Source organism: Aspergillus multicolor (genome assembly GCF_047715735.1).
Source record: "Aspergillus multicolor strain CBS 133.54 unplaced genomic scaffold BDW74scaffold_9, whole genome shotgun sequence".
In the NCBI taxonomy this organism is placed as follows: Eukaryota; Fungi; Ascomycota; class Eurotiomycetes; order Eurotiales; family Aspergillaceae; genus Aspergillus; species Aspergillus multicolor.
In genome coordinates this window covers 465,214-480,298 of record NW_027395960.1, presented here as the reverse complement: position 1 = coordinate 480,298, position 15,085 = coordinate 465,214, and the positions used below count along the sequence as shown (strand labels likewise).

The following is a 15,085-nucleotide window of genomic DNA, read 5'->3' as shown; positions in this document are numbered from 1 at the left end:
ACCATTAGTATCACAGTAACACTGCGACTCCCACACATCGCCATCACCATCATCATGCGCGCCATCGCTCAACAAACCGACGATATGCTGAAGCTCAGGCTGAAGCTAGAGGAGTTTGCCGCCGGCGCACTCGAAATCAGCCCTCGAATTTTCCGAAACAAAGCCGACAGAACATGGGTCGCGCTGGGCGGCGATTCGCTCATGGCCGTTTTCTTCATGGGCGCCTGTCATGAAGCTGGGATTGAAGTTGATCTTCCAGACATTTTACAGGCTGAGAGTGTCCGCGAGTTGATTGACCAGCTTGTGGAATCGCAGCAACTCGAACCTGAAGAAGACCTAGAATATGACGGCGAAGAGGTGTTTAAGGAATACCTTGACCATGCTCTTCTCGACTACTTGCACGATTGTACGCCGGAGGAAGTCCAAGCGATCGGACCATGTTCAGCAATGCAGGAGAATTTCGTCGCGCGCCAGAGCATCGATCCATCGGCATATCAGCTACGCGTTGCAGCAAGAATATCTTCTGCGAATCCGCAGTTCGCCCTTACCACAGCCGCAGTCGAGCAGGCATGGCGAGCTGTAGTCCAACGACATGCGGCTCTTCGAACGCGATTTGTGGAAAGCGTCAGTCGTCCAGGCCGACTAGAACAGGTGATTCTGAAGAGCATTGAGCCCGAGATCCGAGTCATCTCAATCCCTAGGACTGACGAAGTCACCCCGTCGTTTGAGGAGTACCAGTCCGCCTTCCCACATTGTTTGACCCTAGAACAGGGGTCAAATAATACTCTAATCCTGCACCTCGACATATCCCACGCCATCGTCGACGCGGTATCCATCGAAATCATCACCCGGGATCTGTTCCGCGCCCTAACAGGGACACTCCCAAGAAGCCAGCAAATGCGGTGCATTGACCTTCTCCACGCCCAGCAACCCGACACCTCACCTGAAGCTCTGTCATACTGGTCAAAATACATGGCAGACTCGCAAGGTAGCTTTCTGAGCGCTTCAAGCTCTAAAGCAACTCCCACGGGTTTGTACACAATAGACCAGGAGATGCCCATCCCATCAGAGCTGCTCGAATCCCTCGGGGACGGAACGAACGCAACGATAGTAAATGCGTGCCAGATTGCATGGGCGCTCGTGCTGCGCGCATATACCGGTGCCGCGGATGTCAGTTTCTCGTACACGACCTCAGGCCGGCAGAAGCGTGTAAAGGGGTTACAGGATGCCGTTGGGAATTTCGTCAACACCTTACCTTGTCGTGTGGATGTTAGTGCCGAACGATCCATTGCGGAGATCTTGCAGCGCGTTCATGGGGAGTACCTAGAGAGTATCTCGTACCAGGGGGCCAGTTTGAACGGGAACCAGGAGCTCAAGGGTCGCTCTGTGCGTGAGCTCGGCGACTCGCTTCTCACGTTTCAGCGGGGTACGGCGGAGACAGAGCTGACGAAAGTTGGATTTAAGGTGGAGGTTCTAGCTTGGGAAGCCCCGTCGGATGTAAGTGGAAGCCGCGATCCTGTCGGTGGTGGTGGAAGGAGGGACTAACAGGAGGATGTGCAGTATAATTACACCCTGGCAATTAGCACCGAGAAAGAGCGACTCGAATTACGACTTACAACCTGGGAGTCTGTCGCGTCGAAAGATGAAGCGCTCAATCTCATGCAGTTGTTTCACGACGGCCTTGACTTTGTTCTCCGACATACCAGTGAGCGCTGTTCTAGTTTCGTCGGACTTACCTTGAACGATCAAGAGATGATTATCAGCAGGAACCGAGACCCGTACACGCTTACCCAGCGCACTGTCCACGACCAAGTATGGGACATGATCCAGCGGCAGCCCGATAGTCCGGCGATCTGCGCCTGGGATGGAGACCTGACATACAGCGAGCTAGGCTCCTATGCCAATCGACTCACAACCAGGTTACTGGAGTTTGGTGTCAAATTAGAAGATAAGGTTGGACTGTGCATGGATAAGTCCTGCTGGGTACCTGTTGTGATGCTCGCGATACTGCAGGCAGGTGGTGTCGTTGTTCCCCTGGGCAATCAACATCCGCCAAACCACATCCAAGGCATTGCATCGAATGCGGACATTGGGCTACTGCTAGCAGACAAAGCCCATGCCTCACGGTTACAGGGCATCTTCGCAGAGACGGTCGTGGTTGACGCCACCTACCTAGAACAACGCCGCGTATCTCCATCAACCCAGAACTGGCCCAATGTATCACCAGATAATGCAGGGTGGATCGTCCACACCTCTGGAAGCACAGGCAAGCCAAAAGGAGTTGTCCTCGAACACAAGACCCTCTGCTCAACAATGCACGAACAAACAGCGCGGTATGAAATGGGTCCATGGACGCGAGCGATCCAATTTTCAGCGCATACGTTTGACGTCTGCGTCAAGGATATTTTTACGACGTTGACATTCGGCGGCTGCGTCTGTATTCCCTCGGAAGCGCAACGTCTCAATGACCTTGGATCGGCTATGAAGAGCATGCATGTTAATTTCGCGTCGCTGACTCCAACTGTTGCATCGTTGCTTGATTTGCGCAAGCTGCCTTTACTCGAAACAATCGTGTGCACGGGAGAGGCGCTGTCACCTGCTATCCTGCAACCACTGCTGGAACATCAGAGGATAAAGGTCTGGAACGGGTACGGTCCTAGCGAATGCTCGCACGTCTCCACAATCAATGGCCCGATTATGAGTGTTGACGAAGCAACAAATATCGGGTTCCCTGCAGCAAACAAGCTGTGGGTAGTCGATGCCCTGGATGTCAACCGTCTGTGCCCCATCGGGGCCGTAGGAGAACTGCTTATCGAGGGAGCAATTGCGCGCGAATACTTGAACGACCCTGAGAGATCTGCAACAGCATTTATCACGGATCCCGGTTTCGTCAAGAGACTTGGTCTTGCCCCTGGCCGACGCATGTATCGGACGGGCGATCTGGTACGGCAAAGCAGGGAGGATGGATCGTTGACTTACCTGGGGCGTCGAGACACGCAGATCAAGATCAGAGGACAGCGTGTTGAAGTCGGGGATATTGAAAGCCGCATTTCGCAGTCGTTACCTGGAAACCCACTGGTCTGCGTTGATTTGGTTAAATTGAACTCTGCATTGGTGCTAATGGCTGCAATTGATATGCATGGGTTTTTACCTGCCAGCGTTAGTTCGGCTCCGGCTAGGCCATGCAAGTCGTCCGATACGCTGAGGGACAGTCTGCAAGGACTGCAATCCAAGCTTGTTGATGACCTTCCGCTTCATATGGTGCCTACCCACTGCATTCCGTTCGTGTCAGTTCCAATGAACGTCTCGGGGAAACTAGACCGACGTGCGACAAGGACATTGCTAGAACAGATGACGGAAGAGGAACTCGCCAGCTTTAAGATAAACAAGTCGACTGGGTCCATTATATCGACTCCAACGGAGAAGGCTCTCCGGGAAATCTGGGCTGAAGCGCTCAAGCGACCTGCAATTGAGATCGGGGCTGATGACCACTTCATGCATCTGGGTGGCGACTCGGTTGTAGCCATGCGCATGGCCGCAATGGCTCGGACGAGGAATATTTCTCTGTCAGTTGCTGATATCGTTCAACACCCGCGACTAGCAGACATGGCGCGCGTGGTCGACAGCCACCGTGATACGGAGGAGAAAGTAGCTCAGAACGACCCCGTTCCATTCGAACTGTGGACAGACTTTCTTTCTTCGGCGGCTGAGGAGCAGAAGAAGCGACTCGCAACTGTGGCTAAGATGTGCAACATCGAACCTTCTCAAGTAGAGGATGTATACCCAACAACACCGTTGCAAGAAGGATTGATGGCCATGACAAATCAATCCAACGAAACATACGTTGCCCAGCATCCTTACAAACTTGCTGATACCGTTGACTTAGATATCTTCAGAGCTGCCTGGGGCAAAGTTGCAAGTGCACTTCCCATTCTGAAAACTCGCATTGTCTATACCCCTGCTTCTGGTTCCGTACAAGTCGTGGTGCGGGACACACCTCAATGGACAATCAGCTCTGGTAATATCATGAAGTTCATCGAAGAAGATCGAGCAGCGTCTTTTGCATACGGGACACCCCTGCATCGCTTTGCATTTGTCCATGAAGATTCGGCGAGGTATTTTGTCTGGACCGCTCATCACTCCGCATACGACGGCCCAACCGTCGTGAAGATCTTCAACGCACTAGCGGAGGCGCTGCAAGGTAAGACGTTATCATCTGAAACAGCGACACCGATTCCGCGATTTATCCGTTATCTCGAGATCCAAAGCCAGGAAGAGTGCGGAGCGTTCTGGAGAAGCGAGCTTGAAGGTTCCATGTTTATACCATTTCCCAAGCTCCCCAGCCCGTCCTACCAGCCATTCGCCGACGGCGTGCTGCGACACCGCTTCGAGATGTCGGACAAGGCTATCAAAGCCGGTCATCAGGTCTCACCCGCCATTCTCCTACGAGCAGCGTGGGCTCTGGTCGTTGCCAGTCGCACCTCTAGCGAGGAGGTAATGCTTGCAGTCGTGCTATCAGGGCGGGACATGCCGCTTGTTGGGATCGAGGATGTGGTTGCGCCCACGATTACCACGGTTCCGTGCCGTGTTCGAGTCGATGGACAGCAGCAGGTCGTAGACTTCCTCCGCTCAGTCGATAAGCGGAGTAAACTCATGGCGCCTTACACGCAATTCGGCCTCGCGAATATCCGTCGTACTGTTCCTAGCCTAGGCCATGACTTCAATCCAGGACACCTGTTCCTCGTGCAGCCTGGTGGCGAGGACATGGAATCAACAGACGACATTGGTCTGGAGAGGTTGACAGGCGAAAGAGGGAACTTTGAAGGGTACTCGCTTGTCGTGGAATGTACTCTGAACACGAGTGGGACAGGGACTGAGATCGAAATGCGCTTTGACAAGAACGTTGTCCCACTCTCACAGGCAAAATCTCTGATGGCTCAGCTGGAACATGTTGCTCGCCAATTGCAGACTTATTACAGGGATGATCACACCAGCCTCACCACAATCCAACATCTCGACCTGATTAGTCCCCAGGACAAAGAGAAACTGCTTCACTGGAACCAGCCCCCGCCAGCCGCAGTGCAATCCTCCCTGGTCGAGCTAGTGGAATCCCAGACGCGCAAATCCCCTGATGCCATGGCTGTCTGCGCGAGAGATGGGGAGTTGACGTACTCCCAGCTCTATACTGCCGCGAGTCGCCTTGCGCAACACCTTGTCTCGCTTGATGTTGGCCCCGAAACATTCGTCGCATTGTGTATGGACAAATCCAAGTTCGCTGTCATATCAGTCCTTGCCGTTCTCCTAGCGAGAGGCGCAGTAGTGCCACTTGGTGTTCTGTACACTGATACTCGTATCAAGACTATCCTGGATGATGCCCGTGTCTCTGTCGCCTTGGTTGATGTCATTCAGGCAAAGCGCATCAGGTCCATGGTGTCGCACCCGATTATCGTGAATACAGGACTCTTTGAGTCCCTGCCAGCCTTGAACACTGATATCCAGCTTGCCCTGCCGACTCCATCTTCAGCCGCCTGGGTAGTCTACACGTCCGGAAGTACTGGTGTCCCCAAGGGAGTCGTTCTAGAACATCAAGCGCTATGCACAGCCATCCTAACCCAGGGATCCCGATTCGGGTTATCCTCTTCGACACGGACACTGCAGTTCTCTTCATTCACATTTGACCTTAGTATCGAGGAGATCTTCGCGACCTTGGTGTTTGGAGGGTGTATTTGCGTCCCGTCGGAAACAGATCGTACCGATAGATTGGCGGCTGCTATGAATGATTTCGCAGTCACATTTGCTATCCTGACGCCAACCGTCATCTCACTTCTCGATCCTGCTAGTGTCCCGTCGTCACTGGATACCGTGGTTCTAGCAGGTGAAGCCCTCAAACCCGCTGTCGTTAGGCCTTGGATGGACCGTATCAAAATCTTCAACGCGTACGGCCCCGCGGAGGCATCCATGTTCTCAACGATCAACGGCCCCCTACTCCGCGCAGAAGACGCCCCAGTCATCGGATCGACCGTTTCCAACTGCCTGTGGGTGACAAGCCCGCTTGACCACAACTTCCTTGTTCCCGTGGGTGCCGAAGGCGAATTACTGATTGAAGGCCCGCTCCTCGCTCGAGAATACCTACACGATGCCAAAAGAACACCGAAATCATTCATCATCGACCCGCATTTCTGCCGCTCGTTGAACCTGCCACCGAGATCCCGTATGTACCGAACAGGTGACCTTGTCCGCCAGAACCCGGAGACCGGCTTGTTAGAGTACCTCGGCCGCCTTGATACCCAGGTCAAGATCCGCGGTCAGCGCGTGGAGATTGGCGAGATTGAGAGCCACATTATTCGCCTTCAACCTGAGATCCAGACAGCATGCGTTGACCTCGTGAAGTTAGACACCATGTCTGACCCCATACTCCTTGCTGCAATTGAGCTTTCGTCGGCCGTTGACCATGAGACAATTGCACTGGGCGACCTGCGCTCCAAGCTCCTCCAGGTCCTGCCTCTGTACATGATTCCGGCGCACTTCATCCGCATGAAGCTCCCAGTCAACGCATCAGGCAAGCTGGACCGGCGAGCTACAAGAGCATCCCTGCAGGGAATGGACATAACCCAGTTGAAGACCTTCGCCGCTGAAAGCACAGATCCAATCGAGGACCGAATGCTCACAGCATCGGAAGAACAAATGCGCCAGCTCTGGGCTCAGGTCCTCGGCATCTCTTCAAGCGATATCGCTGAAAACGCGGACTTCTTCCAGCTTGGTGGTGACTCTGTGTCAGCCATGAGACTTGTCGCGGCTGCCCAGACGGCACCTATTCCAATGCAACTCGGTGTAGCTCAGATCCTGCAGAACCCGCGTCTTGTGGATATGGCTCGCGTATCAAGTAGCGGAAATGGTCCAGCAGCAGCCGGTGAGTCCGAGGCTGATCCCGCGCCGTTCGAACTATGGAATGGATTTGCCGATGCTGGACCGGAGGAACAGAAGGAGTGGCTTGCCGCTCTCGCGCAACAATGCCCGGATCTCGATGGTCCAGAGCAGATCGTTGATGTGTACCCTGCAACGCCATTGCAGGAAGGTCTGATGGCGATTACCTCTCAGCAGGGCAGCGCATACGTCGCACAGCAGGTGTTCCGCATGGGATCTGACGTTGATGTTTCGCGCCTACAGCTTGCTTGTGAGTCGTTGTGTGACCAACTGGCTATCCTGCGTACTCGGCTTGTATACACGGCACAAGGGTCTGTCCAAGTGGTTTCCAGCAAGGCTTCGCAGTGTGCGATTATCATTAGTGACCTGCGCAGCTATTTGCAACAAGACCACGACAAGTCCTTTGGTTATGGAGTTCCATTCCACCGTTTGGCGATCGTTAAAGATGGAAGCAGCAGATACTTCGTCTGGACCGTCCATCACGCAGCTTACGACGGGTGGTCATTGATGCAGCTACTGAGGATGCTTGTCCATCTGTACCAAGGACACGAGGATACGTTCACTGCCACGCCCATCTCGCGCTTCATCAAATACCTGCAACAGACAAACGAAGAGGACATGGCAACATACTGGAGGAACCAGCTCAAAGACGCCAAGTTGACTCGGTTTCCCAAGCTACCATCTGCTACTTATCAACCACACGCAGCAGGCCTTGTCCAGACGACGCTACGTGGCCTGAGAAAGATAGACATTCCCGTAGGCACCCTGCTGAGAGCCGCCTGGGCGGCGACTGTGGCGACCTACACGGGTACCGACGAAGCAATCACGAACATCGCTCTGAGTGGCCGTGATGCCCCTGTGCCTGGTATTGCCAACGTTGTCGGACCAACAATCACGACAGTACCAGTACGGATCCAGTTGGCGAAGGAACAAACAGTGAGCAAGTACCTGACAGCCGTTGACCAACAAACCAAGGAAATGGTTCCATTCGCGCACGCAGGATTGCACGCGATTCGAGCTGCAGTGCCGAGTCTCCCCGCCGATTTCGACGCAGGTCATCTCTTCATCATCCAACCAGCCGTCTCTGACAATGACAGTCCTGGCATCGAAGCCATTGGCCTCGAGCCAGACACAGAGATGACAGGCGGTGGAGAAAGCGCAGACTTCGGCGGTTATGCCCTTGCCGTCGACTGCACGGTCAACCCTGACTCAGTTGACATCGATCTCCGCTTCGACGAGCATGTCCTCCCGCAATCTCGAGCCGAGGCACTTCTGTCCCAGTTCGAGCACACGATTCACCAGCTTCAATCAAACAGTCGCGAAATTTGCATGGGTGATCTCAACCTGTTCAGTCCAGCTGATGCTGCTGTTTTTCGCGGGTGGAATGGGAATACCCCTCCTGCCGTGGAAGCGTGTATCCATGAGTTGATCAAAAATATGATCGACAAGAGGCCTGGCGCTCCAGCTGTCGACGCTTGGGATGGCCAATTCACATATGCGTCTCTCCATGATACCGCGTGCTGTCTTGCTCAGCACTTGGTTACCCGCTACGGCGTCGGTCCTGAGGTCAAGGTAGGCATGTGCATGCAGAAGTCTCGCTGGGCGGTTGTCGCTATTCTGTCGATTCTTATGGCCGGGGGTGCCGTTGTACCCTTGGGAATTCAACAGCCACCAGGCAGAATCTCCACCATTGTTGCTGACGCGCAGATATCCACCATCCTTGTTGACTCAGCGCACGCCGAACGTCTCGACGCACTCAAGGCGGACGGCGTCTCGCCTTCACTTGCTGTTGTCGACGCAGCTTTGCTCCAGTCACTACCACTTGCTTCTTTCAACAGTCTAGTGTGCGAGGCAGTCACGCCCGACAACGCAGCCTGGGTTGTATACACCTCAGGCAGTACAGGTGTCCCCAAGGGCATAGTCCTCGAACACAAAGCGCTATGCAGCAGTTTTGCCGCACATGGTAAACGCGTTGGGTTTGGTCCTGGCATCCGAGCACTGCAGTTCTCCGCCTACACCTTCGACAATGCAATTGAGGATATCCTATCCCTGCTATCGTATGGCGGCTGCGTCGTTGTTCCCTCTGAGTTCCAGCGCCTTAATGCCCTCCCCGAGACGATTCGGGAGATGAATGTCAATTTGCTTAACTGTACCCCGACCGTCGCGTCGCTGATTAATCCTAAGGATGTTCCGATGCTTGAGACTCTGTAAGTGACCCCGTCATTCCCAGGCCCAGCATGACGCTCTCTAACAGTCTAGACTTCTCGGCGGCGAATCCGTCTTCCCAGCCGTCGTAAAGCAATGGCTAGGTCATGCCAATATCTTCAACACATACGGTCCATCCGAATGCAGCGTCGACGTGGCCGTCGGCGGCCCCATGCAAGACTCCAGCGACTCATACACCATCGGCTTCCCGCTCAACGTCCGCTTCTGGGTGACCAACCCCTCCGACCACAACCGTCTCGTGCCAATCGGTACGTCAGGAGAACTTCTCGTCGAAGGACCGCATCTAGGACGAGGATACTTGAACGACGCCGAGAAAACAGCCAAGGCCTTTGTGTGGGATCCTGCGTTCGTGCAGCACCTGGGGTTATCAACGGGTCGTCGCTTCTATCGGACTGGTGATCTCGTGAAACAGAATGCCGATGGCTCACTCATTCACCTAGGCCGCATCGACACGCAGATCAAGATCCGTGGTCAGAGAGTTGAGACAGGCGATATCGAGAGTAATATTCTCCGCATTGCACCACATGTCCGTGTGGCCTGCGTTGACCTCGTTCGACTGAGTGATATGACCGGTGACGCGATGCTTGCGGCTGCAATCGATGTCGGTGACTTCGCGCTGGAGAAGGACGAGAGTCTCCAGCCGGAGACAGTACGCCAGCCAAATCAAGCCCTAAAGGCCATGATCGACAACCTGACAACAGAGCTGCTGCTTATGCTACCGCGATACATGGTGCCGCATTTTGTCCCCATGAGCAGTTTGCCACTTAATACTTCCAGCAAGCTGGACAGACGAGCTACACGAGCTATCCTCGCAAGCCTGGACCGCCAACAGCTCGCAGGCTTCGAAGAGTCCGCTGATAATCCTTCCGGTGGCAATGACGACCATTCCCTGTCATCAATGGAAGAGCGCATCCGCGATATCTGGGTAGAGATTCTCGGATGCTCGCCCAGCATCGGCCCGCAGGCGCACTTCGTCCAGCTCGGCGGCGACTCTGTCACTGCCATGCGCCATGTTGCTGCTGCGATACGCGTCGATATTCGCCTGGGAGTCGCTGATATCCTGCAGAACCCGCGGCTATGTGACCTGGCACGTGTTGCTGAGGACAACGTGCACGGGTCAACAGCCACCGAGCAAAATCCCATGCCGTTTGAACTCTGGAACGGCTTCTCTGCTGCCGAGTCATCTCATCAAAAAGAGTTGCTCTCCCAGATCGCAAAGCAGTGCGATGATATTACAGCGGAAGGCATTGAAGACGTGTATCCCGCGACCGCTATCCAAGAAGCCCTGATGGCCGTGACAGCCCAGGAGACCGGCGCATTCGTGGCACAAAATGTCTTCCGCCTGCATGGTGTGGACATGATCCGTTTCAAGGACTCCTGGGCGCAACTCATGGAGTCCCTGACAATCCTCCGCACCCGCATCGTCTACCACAACGTTCAAACAGGAACCGTGCAGGTTGTCGTCAAAAGAGCCCTGGAGTGGCAGGAAGCAAACGACCTGCAGACATACCTGTCAACAGACAAGGCGCGGCCATTCGCGTACGGCACACCTTTACATCGACTAGCGATCATTGAGAATGGGAAGTATTTCGTGTGGACTCAGCACCATAGTGGTTACGACGGGTACCAGACGGCCCTTATGCTGAATATCCTGGCTGAAGTCTATCAGGGCAAGGTAACCGATCTTTCTCCGCCACCTGCCGCGCGCTTCATCAAGTACTTGCAACAGAATGATAAGGATAATGTTGCGGCCTATTGGCAGCAGCAGCTGGGCGATGTAAATCTGACGCGCTTCCCTCAACTCCCGAGCCCGTCGTATCGCCCTCGTGCCGATGGATGGTCGAGACGACTTATGCAGCGCGACAATGCACAGGACAACGCTCCTATCGCGACACTTCTGCGAGCGGCTTGGGCTACAACAGTGGCCAGTTACACAGGTAGCACCGAGTCCACGTCCATGGTCGCACTTTCAGGGCGAGATATTGCCGTTCCGGACATCGGCAGCATGGCCGTTCCAACCCTAACGACAGTGCCAGTGCGAACAAGCCTCGACGATCGCAAGCAACGCGTTTCTGAGCTCCTGAGCGCAATGGCTCAGCAAAGCGAAGAAATGAAACCATTCCTGCACACGGGCATGCAGCATATTCGCGCCGCGGTTCCAGGTCTAGGTGTTGACTATGACCCCAGTCATCTCTTCATCATACAACCCTCTCTGGGAGACAATGATGAAGATCCCCTTCGTGAGATTGGATTGGAAGAAGTCACTAATGCCACCGCGAGCTTCCCCGGATATGCGCTGGCGGTGCAATGCAGCATTAACTCAGACGGCACGGTCGATGTCGAAATGCGGTATGATAGTCGGGTTGTTTCAGCTGGGATGGCCGACGGGCTACTCGCGCAATTTGACCATGTCATGGAGCAGCTCGAGACACATCCCGAGACTGCGATTGGAGATATCGATCTCCTTAAGCCAGCTGATGTGGAGCGGATTCGCAGGTGGAACAAGCCTATTCTTACCGCCACCCCTGTCCGGACATGTATCCATGAGCTGGTTCAGGAAATGGTCGAACGCCAACCACATGCTCAAGCCATTTCTGCCTGGGATGGCGACCTGACTTACGACGCCTTGTGGAAAACTGCATGCAGACTGGCGCACCATCTGGCGAGCCTTGGCGTAGGCCCAGAGGTCGCTGTTGGAGTGTGTATGGACAAGTCACTCTGGGCAATGGTCTCGATGTTGGCAATTACCCAGGCTGGTGGCGTTGTGGTGGCATTGGGAACTCAACACCCGCTCAGCCGGATCGAGACAATAGTGGCAGATGCCCGCATCCACGTGACACTGGTCGACAAAGCACAAGCAGAGCGCCTGCGAGGAGTGGTTCCTAACCCCATTATCGTTGGGATGGAGTTGATCGAGCAGCTTCCGGCCAAGAGCACGCTACCAGCTTCAGCAGTAACCCCAGACAATGCAGCTTGGATTGTGTATACGTCCGGCAGCACCGGTACTCCCAAGGGCGTCGTTCTCGAGCACCAGACCATCTGCACGGGGATCATGGCCCACGGCACGCGATTCGGCAACAGTACCAAGACCCGTGCTCTACAATTCGCTTCTCATACTTTCGTCGTCCTCATCGAAGACCTCTTTACGACGCTGGTCTTCGGTGGTTGTACCTGTATTCCGTCGGAGGATGAGCGCCTGAATATGAGCGACCTGTCGCGTATGATTCGCGACAAGCGGGTCAACTTTGTCAACCTGACGACCACGGCTGCATCCCTGCTTGACCCACGCGAAGTCCCGGGCATTGAAACAATCGTCTTCGGTGGAGAAGCTTTGACGCCTGCGGTGATAGAGCAGTGGGCACCGCATGCGAAGATGATGAATGCATACGGTATGAGCGAGGCTTGCGCCGAGGCAACGATCAGTACCGTTCAATCTCCCAAGGACACCGCCAACATTGGCTTCCCCATTGCGAGATCCGCTGTCTGGGTGGTTGACCCGACTGATTACAACAAGCTGGTTCCGGTGGGAGCTCCTGGAGAACTGCTGATTCAAGGGCCGCTGCTTGCGCGCGAGTATTTGAATGATCCAGAAAAGACTGCCGCTTCTTTTGTGTTGAGCCCGGACTTCTTGTCTCATCTGGGCCTTTTGCCTGAGACCGGCGCCCGCATGTACCGCACTGGAGATCTTGTCCAGCAGAATGAGGATGGCTCCCTGGTTTACCTCGGGCGTCGTGATGCTCAGATCAAGATCCGAGGGCAGCGAGTCGAGCCCGGAGAGATCGAAAGCCGAATTGCCAAGTTGCATCCGGATATCTCACACGCCTTTGTGGATTTAGTGAAGCCGAGCGATGCACCGGCCTCCTCTGATCCCGTCCTGGTAGCTGCTCTCGAGTTCCAGTCCGGTTATCAGGTCCAGTCAAGCGAAGCAGGCCTCGTAGTCCAAAGGATCCGCGCAGCTCTGGCCAAAGAGCTTCCAAAATACATGGTGCCCAGCTTCTTCGTCCCGTTGTCGAGCTCATTGCCTGTCAATGCCTCTGGCAAGTTGGATCGCAAAGCGGCTCGCAGCATGCTCGGCCAGATGAGCCGAAGCCAACTTGGAGCTTGTAGCACCGTGACGAAGGGTCAGCATAGGCCTCTATCTGGCACTGAGGGGCGACTCCGTGCGGCGTACGCCGAGGTCCTGGGTTGTTTAGAGGAAGAGATCAGCGCCGATGATCAGTTTGTTCAGCTGGGTGGTGACTCCGTGGGGGCAATGCGTGTCGTCGCGGCTTGTCGCCGACAAGGCATGGTCTTCACCGTTCGGGACATGATGTTGAAACAGAGTATTGCGGCCCTCTCAACATGTATCAAAACGACAAACGACTCTCATACGTTGGACAAGTTACCAACCTCAGACGCAGTGAGCGACGTCCAGGAGTGGATGCTAAGCCACCACGTGGCTCGTCCCGATGTCGGCATGACTTGGTTTGCATTAGATGCGGCAGGGCCATTGGTTAACGACAAGATGGCAGAAGCATGCAGGAAGCTCCTCACCACCATCGAGATTCTCGAGACGGGATTCGTCATCGACGAGCACGGCAAATGGAAGCGAGTCGCCCCAGCCCACATCAAGCCTACTGTCCGAGAATTCACCACAGACGGCACAATCAACGAATGGACAGAAGAATATATCCAGCGCGAAGGGTCCAACCCTCTCCAGCAAGGCAAGCCTTTGATCGACATCGCCATCTGCAGTACCGCCACCAAGCACCGCATCCTCATCCACATGTCCCACGCCATATACGACGGAATGTGTATCGCGCGCTTCTGGAGAGCACTTAAAGACCTCTATGAGCACGGCCATACCAGAAAAGCCGCCTCCTACTCGCAATACATGGCGCAAGCCGAGAAAGCGCGGACTCCAGCGGCATCTGCATACTGGAGCACTCTCCTGAAAGACGCATCCATCACATCAGTCGGGGCCATCTCACCCCAAGACAAAGAATTCGTCTGGCGCGCCGGCGTAATCGGTCCGAAGCGCGTACACATCGGCAAGAACCTGCCCACCGGAACAACAGCCGCAACAGCCCTCAAAGCAGCATGGGCGCTTACGCTCGCTCGCCAGACTGGGCAAAACGACGTCATCTTCGCTGACCTTGTCTCCGGCCGTGCTGGCCTGGATCCCGCCGTAACCGACGCCTTCGGAATGTGCTCGACTCCCATCCCAGTTCGTGTGAAACTCGACCAACCCACAACCTACTTCGACCTCGTACACGCCGTGCAAAAACAACAACTAGACAGTATGCCCTTCGAGACGTACGGATTCAGCCAAATCGCGCGCGAATGCACGAATTGGCCCGCAGATACCAAGCCAACATCATGGATCAACCACGTGCCGAAGCGGATCGCTAGCACACTGGAGATCGGGGGGCGGGAGTACACGATCTCGCAGCCGAAACAGGAAGAGCAGAAGTGGACGTTTAGTGAGACGCGTGTTTCGTGGACGCAGAATGACGAGGATCTGGAGTTTACGCTTGCGTATGCGGTTGAGAAAGTTGATGAAGTTGTTGCGCGGGAGCTGTGTGATGAGCTCACGCGTAATTTGGAGAGGATTCTCAACAGGCCTGGGGATATTATTGGAGTATAATGAAGATGAAGAAAGTTGATGATGGACTTGAGTGAAAGAACATGTATATAGATAGTTCGATTTATTCAAATGAATAGAAGATTACGATTTGTTGATGTGCAGTGGATGGTGAGGTCGGGAAGATGTTCAAGTTTACTTCGTGTAAGGCTTCGGTTGAAAAGCGGCTAAGCCTCTTTTGGGCAAAACGTCCTGTCCGGATATCCTCCTCAAAGACCTCGACAGGACCAATCTGTCTCGGGTACGCTTCTCAGTTCTATAGAAAGCTGGAAGCTCATAAGATATAAGGACGAAAGAGCATATGAAGTCTAT

General features: G+C 54.6%; 1 protein-coding gene across 1 annotated transcript; it reads left to right on the top strand.

Annotated features, from left to right (window-relative positions):
• Nucleotides 1-54: 54 nt before the first annotated feature.
• BDW74DRAFT_177209 (uncharacterized protein) lies at nt 55-14,776 on the top strand (the record flags this gene model as incomplete). The annotated part of the gene is made up of 3 exons (XM_073728816.1): nt 55-1,497; nt 1,561-9,131; nt 9,184-14,776. 3 exons carry the CDS (start codon nt 55-57, stop codon nt 14,774-14,776), a joined length of 14,607 nt encoding a protein of 4,868 aa, XP_073584914.1.
• Nucleotides 14,777-15,085: the final 309 nt, after the last annotated feature.